The 13,816-nt window shown below is 43.2% G+C and overlaps 1 protein-coding gene across 1 annotated transcript in view; it reads left to right on the plus strand.

Moving 5' to 3' along the window:
* FNDC1 (fibronectin type III domain containing 1) overlaps positions 1-13,816 on the plus strand; it is a 48,646-nt gene that overhangs the window by 16,092 nt on the left and 18,738 nt on the right. The window contains exons 10-14 of the mRNA XM_019472910.1: positions 1,302-1,413; positions 2,384-2,764; positions 8,302-8,367; positions 10,309-10,470; positions 12,490-12,720. Coding sequence (XP_019328455.1) covers positions 1,302-1,413; positions 2,384-2,764; positions 8,302-8,367; positions 10,309-10,470; positions 12,490-12,720 — 952 coding nt within the window. The remainder of the gene's footprint in view (positions 1-1,301; positions 1,414-2,383; positions 2,765-8,301; positions 8,368-10,308; positions 10,471-12,489; positions 12,721-13,816) is intronic.

Here is a 13,816-nt window from a genome sequence, read left to right on the forward strand (position 1 = left end):
TAAGCATTTTGCCATTTGTACAGACATGTTTCCAGCGGTATTTTCAGAAGAGCTCAGATACCATTGATAGGAAAGCCCCACTAGGTGCCTACATGCCCAGATCTTGTCTTTTAAAATCCTTTCCAGTGAGTTTATAACCAGCTAATGCAGGGAAGGAACTGGTGTTTCCTGCGTGTTTGCCCAAGTGCTGAGCAGGAGGAGACTGTGACCAGCCTCCCTGGCGTCAGTAGAGCTGCTCACACACGGCATGACACATAAGACATTTGTTTTACGGCCACTCCAATCTTACCGTTTGCATTAGAGGAGCATAAAAAGGTGCATCAGGTGTGTCACATTCAAGGGAGGCATTTTGAAAAGCATGCCCAAAGCCCTTTAAATAGACTCCAGAAAGTGGGCTAGAAAGGTCCTTGGGAGGCTGTGGGCTGTCTCTCTCTACCCCGTGAGAGGAGGGCTTTGCTGCAAGCAGGACGAACACCTTGTAAAGCAAGAGGATCTATGTCAACGTCTGGGGCCTGGAGGGCTTCAGAGACTGATCTCATGATCTACTGTCCCTCCTTCTACAGTCTTTTCCCCAGCACCAAATGTAAGTCTGTCTTGCCAACCTGGAACTGCTGCTTACATCCTCTTCTCCGTTTCCTCCCAGCACTTAACACCTTTTGCATTTTTGTGTTCTGTGGCTCAGTGTCTGTTACCTCAGGTTAAAACAGCATACAGGTCAGCTATTTTGGATTGAAATAGCAACTAGGACTGGATTTTAATTGCAGTTACCTCTTGAATTCAATCCAAGCTCTCAGACAGATTTGTTTTATGAGACAGAGGCTTTTCTTCAGTCTCCTACCCCAATTAAAATCTTAGCTACTTTGTTTTCACTACCATTTCAATCTAAATTAACTAGTTTAATTTTTCTTTTTTTTTTTGATTAGTAGACATACTTTTAAATCCTGTCTTCAAAAGGTCTCAGGGTCATACTCAAATCAGTATTACAGGAATCCACCTTAGGAGTTGCGCAGCCCAAGAAAATCAAGGGAGTTGCTCCTTTACACGTGAGAGCTACAGTAGGCGATATGAATATGGTTGTTGTGCAACTCTGGAGCCCAGCTCCTGGGTATTTGCTTTCTTCAGCAGTGATTTTTCAGTGATTACTATACAATCAGTGACTCACTTTTAAAAGTCTGTGGGTGTTGTAGCTATTCCTGAACATCACACTTCGCATCTGAATTTCCCCAGGATTTCTGTTGCTGTGAAATTTCATTTCACCTCCTCTTATGTTAGCTAAACTTGAGTCCATCTATTGCTTTTAGATTGTAGATCTTGACCGAGGGCTAGTGTTAAATGTTGAAGGAAAATACCTCCAAGATTCCCAAGGCAACCCTCTCCGAGTGAAATTAGGAGGTGATGGACGTACAATTGTTGGTAAGTGACAGCTTCTTTCTTACAGAAAAAAATCTACAGTTTTTGTGCACATGGTACAAGTCTTTGAGCTGTTGAATGCTTCAGGCATCCCCAGATCCCGTGCAAGCCATTTGGAGTTGCTTGTACCACAGGTCTCCCTCAGGTAGTCAGCACATTGCAGGACCTGGGGAGGTTTTGGGGCATCCTGTGGGGCTCCAGAGTATGAGGCAGCAAGAATCACCCAAGTCCATCTCACTTGTATCAGCATTAGAAAGCACTGCAGAACTGAGCCAGAATAAGGATTGATGTTTGTTTTATATCTTTGTGTACATAGAAATAATAATTCCCCACCACTGGCACTCTACCAGCCATATGTACGTGATTATTTTATTTTTTCTTCTGAAACTGACCACAAATAGTAAAAAACCCTGTGTGTGATCTGTGAAAACACTGCTGTTTGCATATCAGTCCACCTGTATAGATCTCTTGAATGCAAATTTAGTGCCTGCTATTAAACTGGTTACTATGAATATTTGCAGTATCCAGAATTTGGCACAAAAGTTTATCTGTAGTGGCAGCCTCTCACCAGCTCATCCCAGTTTTTCCTTGCACATGTTTGACATTAGGAAGCAGAATATGGATTCTTCATACCTTTCATCAACAGCTACGCGACTGACAGATTAAATACAGGCACTGTCTGCACGTTGTGATTCTGAAGTGAAACCTCCCTGCAGTCTTCCCAAGAAGTGTTTATCAAATAGCTGATAAAAGTGAACACCACTGTGGTTTATCTGAGGTTCTTCTGAACCATTTTCCAGCTTTGTTAGCCATGGCTCTTTCCTAGATAACAACCTTCTTCTCTGTCAGCTTAGTTACAGGGGGCTGTAATCACACTCTCAGTGTTCTTGTGGTATCTACTCTTGATAAATACCACGCTATAAGCCTGAAATGGATTAATGGTGAGATTTTTTTGGTTTTGTCTCTCTCCTAGATGAAAAGGGTGCCCCAATGGTGAGTCCTGATGGATTACCCTTGTTTGGACATGGCAGATTTAGTAAACCTGTAGCGAATGCACAAGATAAACCAATAATAAGCCTTGGAGGGAAACCTCTGATTGGTCTTGAAATGATTAAGAAAACAACCACTCCCTCAACTACTACTACAACAATACCCCCAACAACTACAACAACAACTACTACAACCACTACAACAACTGTTGCTACAACTACCACCACCACTCCTGAACCAACCACCACTGAACCACCCACTCAGAAACCACCCCCAACCTGTCCTCCAGGCACCTATGGAGAGTATGATGATGAGGGCAACTTGCTGTTGGGGTTTGATGGCCTGCCAGAGTGCAATGCAGAAGGTAACTTCCTTTTGTGCTGTTTGAACTTCTTTGGTTGTGCTGTTTGTACAGCGCAGTTACACACATGTGGGAAGGAATCTGCCTCTGAAGATTTTGGTCCATGTGATACCCCCAGCCTGTCCTCCAGGCACCTATGGAGAGTATGATGATGAGGGCAACTTGCTGTTGGGGTTTGATGGCCTGCCAGAGTGCAATGCAGAAGGTAACTTCCTTTTGTGCTGTTTGAACTTCTTTGGTTGTGCTGTTTGTACAGCGCAGTTACACACATGTGGGAAGGAATCTGCCTCTGAAGATTTTGGTCCATGTGATAAGGTAGGAGCTGAGATTAGAGCGGCTGAAGAAGGCTTTGGGTGTTAAATGGTTTTTCACTGGAAAATGTCACCTTTCCCCAAAGCTGAAGTTTTTTGTGGAAATACGTCAATTTCAGCAAAATTCTTACCTTGTATTGGATCCAGTCTTGTCACATATACTCACGCACGTGAGCACAAGTATAGGCAGTAGTTTTATGGTAAAAGCACTCACATACAAGGAAGTCCTCACTCCAGTTCAGGCTAGGGAAGGACCTGAAGGCACTATACATTTTGTCTATTTTGTGTTCATTTGTCACAATAAATTCTGAAAAGTCTCTCTTTTGAGCCATGGTGGAACCAGCTTTTGCAAAATGAGATTCTTGTTCTCTTGCCAGCCCTCGGAGATAGAGATTGTCTAGCAGCAATGTAGCACAGCACGGATGAAGCTGGGGAAAGACAACCCTGGCTCTGCACAGAGAAGGCAGAGAGTTGTACACTAATTTCTTTCTCATCTGAAAATATAAAACAGTGTCGGTGCATGTCATTACTTCCCTGTTGCAGTTATACAAGCTTAGGATGTGGTGCCAAACTGAAATCCAAAGTAAACAAATATAAATGCGCTAGAGTCTTTGGGCGTTGAGCCTGTTCCTACTGCGTTTTACCCTTTCATCACCTGAATGGTGCATTGCAAACCAGTTAGCTGCTTATTTTGCAAAACCAGATCAGGGAGCACCTTGGTAGTCGTTATCCATTCCATTTGTAGGTAATCCCCAACTCAGTCTACAAATGGGCAGTAGCAGCACGGCCATAACCTAAACAACAGGTTGGCAGTCAGACGTCTGCCAAATGCAGCAACCAGTTTTAATGAGTAATGAAACCCCCTTACCTTTCCCCCATACACCTGTATTTCTGAAGCCAAAGTAGATTTACAAGTAGGTCGTGTAACCATGGCCTAGGAAGCTGAACTATCGCTTTGAAGAGTGCAGAGATATGGAAAGATGTGGCTTCAGCAACTCACAGTGAGTCTAAGGATGGCATCTTTGGAAAGGATCTCAGAAGCAGAAGACTGAAAATTCCCTTACCAGCTGCCCCGGGTAAGTAATGAGTCAGAGATGTTAGTGCCTTGTACAGGTGGAATTGCAATGATTCATAGTGTTAATATTTATCTAACAATTAGCCCCATGTTTGACAGTGTGTATTTATAGAAGCGTGCTTGCATATGTACATATGCACACACAAACATATACACACACAAACCTATGTATATAAAAATGACCATCATCGTTAAATATTTCTTTGAGGATTTTTGGTTTTCCCTTTGGTGATTTCATTGTTCTTAATTGTATTTACAAAAGTGTTACAAATATTGTTATATATGGTCACCCTGGTATTTTCAAAGTTGCCTAAAGGGAACCATGATTTTTGGTAGAGTTAGAGTCCCTCCCACTCCCACCAGCTCCCTTTGCTTACCTTAAATGTTGCTTATATCCTGTAATGTTTCCTCTCTTTGGCCTGTGTTATTTGATACGTGAAGGACCTCTTCTGAGAATAATATTATAAGAACAGTAAGAGATCATGAAATACAACTGGGTTAATCTGAGCGTAGGCTCCAGAAGCTGAACAAGAAAAAGCTTTGCAGTATTATTTTTAGCAGAGTTGTGGGCTGGGGAATTTTCATGTGATTTTATGAACATTTAAAAACATTCTGCTTGGTTTTTTTGCCTTCTATCAGATGGGCTTGCTGAATCCTTGAACTTTGTTGGAGGCATGAATGAAAACTAGTTTTTTACACAGGCTGCGTGTTCAATGAGAATGGCCCTAAGTCACTCCTAAACTGTCTGGCATTTCAACAGTATGTCTGCAAACGCATGACAGTGGAAGACTGAAAGGACAAGATGGTGCTGGATTTCTACTTCTTACCTGCTATATAGCTTGAGCAATATTAGTCCCTACCTGGCAATTATGAAGGTTTCTCTGAAGAGTAATTATTAGGATTTTCTTGATCTTCTCATTTTTTTTTTTTTTTTTCCCCCATCCTGGTGACCTGCCTCAACATTTGACAAACGCAGCAAAACAACCTGCCTGTTCCACAGAGGAACTTGCTTGGAAAGAAAGCATCTTTGTGGTATTTATTTAATGATGGCTGCTTTTGTTTAACAAGTGCAGTGTCTATTTCAAGAGGGATAAACAACTACTACTTGAACTATCAAAAACATTTAATGCAGTTTTCCTTTGACCATTTCCAAATCATATTTTTATGTTGTCTTTCCCTTTAATCTGAGTCTGGAAAATACTCCAGATCATTTAATGAAATACTTTTTCTGCCAAAGCTTGATATTTGTTGCTAAGTGCTTTGCTCACAAACAGCCAGGGGCTGCAAGCGCCAAAACCCACCACCAAATGTTCTATTTAAGCTTTAGCAAATTCGCTTACTCTCTGGCAGGATTTTTGCTCAACCCAGCAGAATTTATTGTCAACATTTCACTAGATTCAGCAGTCCTTAACTTTCAAGAAGGAGTTTGGCCACACAAGCATGATTTATCACTGAAATCAGCTGAACTTTTTTCATGAACTCACAAGGAAAAAAAAAGGTGGAGTCTTAACCACGTGTTACGTGTGCTGAAATCCAGTGATGGTTGCACAGTCCACTGTCCTTACAGATGCCAAAAGACTACAGCAAGTGGTCACAGCAAGGCTTAGCCTCATTTGGTGCAGGCAGGGTTCACTGAAGAGCTGCAGTGAAGAGATGGAGCAAGCTGGAGAACTGCAGCTGGTGTACATACAGAAAATTATAAAGTGAGAGGTCTTTTGGGAAATACCCCTATCATTGCCATGCCACAGCTAATGCTAAAGAAGCACAGACAGTGAAGTAGAAGAGACTGAACAAGTACAAAAACAGAAGATAAAATTTGTTTTTGCTGGATCGTACGTAGGCCAAAGGCTGACTAGCTAATAAGTGTGAATGAGTTGAAATCTGCCCACAAAGGACTTCAAATTTCTGCATATCTGAGCCTCTTGTTTACTTGGATGTAGTCAAAGGTAAGTGCTTACATTATAGACATTGGTTGATGCTGGCCAACTGTGGTGAGAAGATCTGCAGAATTCGGCAAAGGATCTACTTTGTCACTGACTACCCTCAGAGAAGTCAAGTGGCTTCCAAGTGGATGACCTCCTGAAGAGTGGCTGCAGAAGTCTACCGTGAGAAAATGTCAGATTTTGCTATATGAAAGTCTGGCAAGAATTAACCCATTTCCTGTGTTTTCAAAGCTTATTTTGGCATTAAAATCACTACTGTGTATTTAAAATAAACTTACTGTAGTAGAAAAAAAATCAGTCTTGTACAATAATTGTTGGTTCTAAATAAAATACCTGCAAAATGAAAATGTATCATTCAGATTATATTTGTGAACTATTTGACATTGGCAGTTGAAATTTTGCATTGTTTGTATTATCAGTACTTAATCAGTACTTATCAGCCTATCAGTACTTAAAGGGGGCTTATAAAAAAGATGGGGGCAAACTTTTTAGCAGGGCCTGTTGCAACAGGACAAGGGGGAATGGCTTTAAACTAAAGGGGGGTAGATTTAGACTAGATATAAGGAAGAAATTTTTTGCGCTGAGGGTGGTGAAGCACTGGCACAGGTTGCCCAGAGAGGTGGTGGATGCCCCATCCCTGGAAACATTCCAGGTCAGGTTGGCCGGGGCTCTGAGCAACCTGATCTAGTTGAAGATGTCCCTGCCCATGGCAGGGGGGTTGGACTAGATGACCTTTAGAGGTCCTTTCCAACCCAAACTATTCTATGATTCTATGATTCTATTACTGGCTTAGTAGAAATAACATTGTTGCTTTCATATCAAGTGTTACAGGAACATTACCAGTTTCTGTGTAGTATCCTGAGGTCAAAGCTGTCTTTCTCTTGTCTTTGTTCACAAACTGGCCTCTCCCCAGCCCCAGCATTTCATTGAAGACTTCTGATTGTGCCTGGAGTGGGTTCCAGCACAATGCTTTTGCTTTGTTTGCAGGCTTAGTGGAAATAACATTGTTGCTTTCATATCAAGTGTTACAGGAACATTACCAGTTTCTGTGTAGTATCCTGAGGTCAAAGCTGTCTTTCTCTTGTCTTTGTTCACAAACTGGCCTCTCCCCAGCCCCAGCATTTCATTGAAGACTTCTGATTGTGCCTGGAGTGGGTTCCAGCACAATGCTTTTGCTTTGTTTGCATTGCTTTTCATGGCTAATCTGAGCTTTGTGTACTCTTTGGCTTCCCCGAATAATATGTGGAGGAATGCATTTCTCAGAGCGTGCAGGGAAGCCTCCAGGATTCACAAGATGAGGTACCTGATGGTTGATGTACCTATCTGGTGCTGGATACGTGACCTGCAGAGATGCTGAGATAATATGTAGGGGTAGGCATCTGGGAAGTCTGTGGGTGCATTTGCATTGGTTTTTGGGGTGGATCGGGAGAGTGTTTTTGATATGCACCTCACAATCATCTCTTCTTGCTATGCTTTCATTTGCATTGTGGAGCAATCTTGGTGTGCACAAACTGAATTCCTGTTGGATGAAACTAAAGCAGAAGCAGTGCTTCAGGATGACACATATGTGCCCCAACCTGTAATGGGCATTCAGTCCACAGGATCAGACTAGAGCTAGCACAGAGTAAAACCCCGGAAAATCCAGCACCAATTACTTCATTCTACAAACCCATTCCTTTTGGGCTGCATTACTTGCTAGCATAGACACAGTCTGTAAATGTCATGGCTCTGTGGGTTGTTTGATTTTTATTCCCTCGCAAAAATATTTGAATAGAAGTTTTCCGTTTATTTGAATTGCTTGGTTGTTTTTTTGCATATGAATTTCTCACATTTGCTGCTCCTGAGACTATAAAACGTTGTCAAACCCTGACCTGAGCGTTATGCAGTTGCTGGCAGCCTGCCTTAGCTCCAGAGCTGCTGGGGCCTGGGGCAGAGCTCCTGGAAGGTGCATTACTCTCAATTTTGAGTAGCAGCCCTGAACCCATTTTCCCCCAGCAAAACTCCTGGCTACTGCAGTTAGTTACTCATCTGTTTTTCTAAATGTGTAGAGCGGACTGTCACTGTTACCTGGAAACTAAGCAGTTATCTTATTTCTTTACAAATCAACTGCTAAAGATTTTTATTTTAAACTTTATTCCAGAAGTATTTTACTTGGAGGGTAGGCATGAGACCATTGAATTCTTACAGCATTTTTTCTTTCTCCTTCAATAGATACGTTCTCAGGACTGGATTCAGATGTGACAGCAACTCCAGAGGCATATGTGATATATGATGATGGTACTGTTTAACTGTAAAAGTCTGTTGCAAGTGACATGTTTGGGGTTGGTTTTTTCCCCGTCTTCTTTCTTTGAAATTGGGTTTGAGGGGGCAGGTTGGTGAATGGGAGCTTAAGTAAGCAGTGGTGAGCTGGAAAAGCTTTCCAGAGTCCTGCGTCACATGTGAAGAGCAAGGGTGCAAAGGCAACTGTTTCTGGACATGAAAGTCCCTTTCTATCAGTTCTGCAGTCTAACAGGAACCTATTGTGGAAATAAATTACGTTCAGAGCTGGGTCATACAGTCATCGCCTCAATCCTAGGTTTATTTTCTCCGGTACAACTTCTAACTCCAGCCCAGTCAAAGTCAATGAACTCTTCTAAAACAGAAAATCCAAATAACATCTGAGCCCTGGAAACTTTAAATACCTTAGTGAGTTTTTAGCACTCTACAGCACTGTGAATATTTTTTTTTGTCTTTTTTTTTGATGTGTAGTCTGCATTTAGACTTAAACATGCTCATACTGAATGAGATACCTACATATAAAATAAGTAATCTGCTGAACTCATGTGGAATTTAGATCAAAGAGATTTGAAATCAGATAAAAGGAGAAGAGGGAAAGATTTTTGCAGAGTTATATTCATTCCATCTTGATATTATAATCCAGGACACACAAAACTTAGCTGAGGAGGAAGCCTCAAGTCCCAGCATTTAATTATAAGTTTGCATAGGGAATGCAAATTCTCAATTACTGGAACTAGCATTCACTTTCTGCCATCACTAACTGCTGATGTTCTGCTCCTTTTAATCCTCAGATTTCTGCTCCTACCCCCGCATATTAAAGCGGATAAGTATAGACCTCTGTAAACTGAAAGCTTTTTAGTAGAATTTATGGCTCTAGAATAATAAAAGTTTTTTCTTTGTGGATGCAGTGCTGGGAACTTAAGTCAAACCAACAACAACAACAGAAAAGCATTTAAAAAGAGTGCAGCAGCTGAGAGGAAGATATCATAGACTTTTGTGCTTTTTATTCTGATCACTTCATACTGAGGCCAGCATTTAGAATGTGGGGAGGAGAGGATGAACTAAAAACTGCACAAGTCCTACATCCCATGTTCCTTACATCCCTGTGAAAGCAGAATATCCTCAGTGCACAGGTCTTTTGCCAGGCCTCCCCTTAGGTGCAGGTCACCTGCAGAAAACAAACGCTTCAGCAGTTTAAGCAGAAAACACTCAAAGCTGTGAGCTGAGTCCCACAGCCTGTATGAGGATGCGGCAGGGATGCCAAATGCTTCTTTCCCTTCATTTTGTGTGTCAATCTGGTAGCACAGTAGCTTTTCAAAGAGCACTGGATTTAATAGGACTGAATATCAAGGAGGACTGAATATCAGGAGATTCATGTGGGCCAGTTTGCCTTCCCTCATTGCCCTAATGGGACCATGAACAGCAAGACTCCACGCCTCTTAAGTTGCAGGAAGCTTTAAGAGCAGTATGAACCAGCTCTAGCATTTTAGAATAACAACACAGTTTTCTTAAAAAGCCATTTTTTCACTCCCTTATCTCCTTCCTTTGGCATCTGAGGGCTGTGGCCAGGGATTCAATTACTGTGTGGTCTTCTCTTGGGGGTGAGGTGGCAGACGAAGCACGTTCAGGATATTGCTGTATGAATACATTTGTTTATTGTCATGCTTTTTACCTGTGTGAGCGAGGTCTAAATCGGCAACACCACTTGTATTCTAAGGCAAAGACTTTGTGCTCACTGTCGTTCAGTTTGGTAGAAACCCTTGCAAAGCTGAGATGTGACCGACCCTGACTTAGAGGCCTGTAAGGAGTGTGCGGCAGCTAGGGCAGGGTGCGTGGCACTCCTTTGGGACTGTGGCTGGTGACAGAAATGTTTCCCTTCTCATAGTTAAGCCAAAATAACATGAAGCAAGCTAACATTTTCATCTTATGTTTCCTCTGAAGACTACGAGTTTTTTGAGAGCACTTTGCCACCAACCACCACCACTGTCACCACCACCACTGCTTCTACAACGACAGAATCGGAAGTTGTCTATCCGGAGACTAGTGTTGTTGGCACCGGCCCTGTGTCAGAATATGATATTGCTGGGAAGAAACGGTTCACTGGTAAGGATGTACTTTGGTTTATGTAGCTTACTACTTGTGCTGTAAAGAATTCTCGTTCTAGCAAGGTCAGCCCTTAAGCTGAGACCATTGCGCAAATATGTCCAACAGACTAGTGTGTGGTCCTTGTAAGGACTGCCACCTTGGAAACACAAACAGCAGGACTTTGTTCATAGCTTCGATGCTTCATGTGTGGACCCACACCGATTTTGTTGAAGCAGTGCAAACCTCGTTTTACTCTTTCAGTGTAAGTGCGTGCTCTGCTTTGTATTCTGTATTGTGTTCGGTTTAGCTGAAGTCGGTAAGAGAGCAAGAGTGTCTACTCTGGTGCTCAGTTCAGCTCAACTGCATCATTTTAAGTTCACACCAGTAGTTCAATCAGTGCAAGTCTCCATGTAGATATGAGTCTTCCTCTGGGGGACCTAGTTCTTTTCTACTGACCCATGCAACCCCAGTGATTTCACCCACCTTGCACAAGCATGTATGTCAAAGGTGTGTTTCAAAGTCAAGGAATGAATGGTATTTTGGATGTGAACTTTCCAAAAAGTAAAACCAATAGAGGTAAATTTGACTTTGCTATTTGTATCTTTGCTCTGTAGAAGGAACTTGGTAAAGGAACCCCCAATAAATTGACATGAGCCATGAGGCTGGCTCCTGTGTATGCAAACCATTCAAGTGTGTAGGTAGGTGTTACAGCTCTGACTTCAGAGCTGCTCTACTTCTTTTTCAGAGAAGCAGCTGGGGGCCAGACCAGAGGGATTTGCAGGTGGTAGGGCACTGCATTCCAGCCTCCACCCCAGACTGGTGACCTCGCCGCAGCCCTTTACAAATCTCTGGCATTTGAACTGAGGTCAGGTCAGCTGCTGGCTCACCTGGCATTTCAGATGGGAGTTCAAGGGATGGAGAGTCAGCTTTGACTCATGTCTTGCCTTCCCTTCTAATATCCACAAGCTTCACGTGGCTTAGAGTGGAGCTCTGCTGCTGGAGTAAAAGATTTGTTTTTATATATGCCAAGACTTTTTCCAGTGCATCTTCAGTTTCCCTGACCAAACAATTTCATGATGTTTCTATTCGGCTCTCTCGCTGACAGTGCTTCTTGATTCATTTAGCTGGAGAGGTTAAAATTAACTTCATTGCAAGATCTGGAAAAAATGCCTTTAGGGCATGAAATCCAATAAGATAAACCAAGAAATGTTGGTTTATGAACATTTCAAGGCACTAGGGAAATAATATTACCATTTCAATGAATTGTATTATTGCAACTGAATAAACATTTCCAAAGTGAGTTTTATAGTCCTTACTTTGAATGTTACAGTGACTTTTAAGGCAATAAAAAGATGGTTTAATCTTTTCCTGAACTGAAGTGCAATTCAAGTTAGTATAAAGCTTTTAAAAATAGAAGTTACAGGTTGGGAGCACATGCTTGGAATGTAGGGACTCACGACTCCTGGTCCCTTAGTACCCAGGGGACCACAGCAATAATCCCTTCATTTAACCCGGTTGGACTTCACCTTGGAATTACTCTTCTTGTTCCCTCTGTTGTTTCATTCCAGCTTCAGGATGTTTGTGTAAGAACCAACCACTTAGACCCTTAAAGTCTTAGACGATCTAAGGCCCTGGCAAGGATCTGTTCACATACGTGGAAAGGCAGAGGGTTTGGGTGACATTTTCACCCCACATTCCAGAGCAGCTGGTGGTAGCATGCGGAGGGTCCTGCAGTCAGACAACTCTCTTCTGCCTCTCATAGCAAAGACGATCCTTCTGTCTTTGCATAGTTGGGTACAGTTGTGAGTGTGGGGTAGACCTGAATGCTGGCATCCCATTCCCCCGGCTCATCAATCAAATTGAGTGCGAGCCATGTTTTGTTGGCAGCAGTGAACCCTCTCTGGGCTGGAAGGGGAGGAATTTTAAAATGCATCACAAAACTTGACTCTCTTCCTTTCAGGAAATTGCCAGCCTGTGTGCTACTCTGTGGTACCTACAGACTGCTAACTAAACGCCACCCTTCCCTGTCTCTTCCAGCTCCTTATGTGACCTATCTCAACAAAGATCCAGCAGCCCCCTGCTCCTTGACAGAGGCCCTGGAGCACTTCCAAGTGGAGAGCCTCGATGAAATCATCCCTAATGACCTCAGAGAGAAAGATCTGCGTCCCCTGAAAGCCCCTCACAACATCACTGTCGTGGCAGTTGAAGGCTGTCACTCCTTTGTCATCGTGGACTGGGCCAAACCTGCTCGAGGAGACATGGTAACAGGTACTCTCCTGAGGGTTGCTCTCCTCATGGGGTAGTGGGGAAGGGGAAGGTTTTCTTAAATAACCATTTTTACCTTAAACTGAGCCAACAGCTCATAAAGTTCTCACTCCTCTGCAATTTTCTGAGGGAGGTGAGCTACTTTCTGAGGAGCGAGAAAGGTCCCTCTGTCACCCCTCAGCGCCAGACTGACCAGCCCATGTTGGTCCAGATATCTCAAGATTTTGGTGCTGATTTTGTGCCAGTGGTTCTGAAGGCACCGCTTCTCACCTGGATGGTAGCTGTGATAGCGCTTTGTTCAGCTGAGCACTTCTGCCCCCAGGTAGTGCCCTCAGCTCCACCACAGGCACCTCCCAAGCCTGCCTTGGGAGCATCTTTCACACTCGGCTTCAGTCCACTCTGAGCAAAGGTGACTGCATGGCTGGAGGCGGTCTGGGTCCTGCCTGGCTGTGAGCATGGTTACAGGAGTGATCTGCCTGTAGCGGGGCTTCTGGCTTGGCAGTCTTCTAGTCCGCTTTGTTTGTGGGAAAAGAATGTATCAGAGTCGATTATCTCCAGTGGAGTCTGTGGCCCAGGCTATGCTTACCTTGTTTTACTGAAATTTTGTTCAAATATCAGTCTGACAAGTGAGGTTCAGGGATGGGAAATATGTTAAACAAATGTATTCAATTAGATCTTCTTTAATGTCCTTACACCATTTGAGAGGCAGAGAAGCCCAACTGACTTCAAGAATGAATCTCAAAAGTTGCTGGAAAAACACTAGAGTAAATAACCAAAATATTTTAGAAATTAATCAACCCCTGTTTGTCAGTGGACCCAAAAGATCTGAAGTAAGCATTGGAAAAGGCTACTGCTTTGGTGCTAACGTCCAGTTTTCAAGGAGCCTTGCCCAGCTCTGCGGGTGACAGCCATGGCAGAGGGGTGGGAGCTGGCAGAGCTGAAGCAGCAATAATGGTTGGGAAGGGAGGAGGTGGCACTCAAACAGGCTATGTGGTGTCTGTCCCACAGTGTTTCATTCTTCAAGGCTGTTGATCCAGTACCTTACCGAGTGCAGTTTGCATTACTCCCCCCCCCCCCCCGCCACCCCAACCCACCCTGC

The sequence above is a fragment of the Aptenodytes forsteri genome, unplaced genomic scaffold (genome assembly GCF_000699145.1).
Source record: "Aptenodytes forsteri isolate BGI_AS27 unplaced genomic scaffold, ASM69914v1 Scaffold357, whole genome shotgun sequence".
NCBI lineage: Eukaryota > Metazoa > Chordata > Aves > Sphenisciformes > Spheniscidae > Aptenodytes > Aptenodytes forsteri.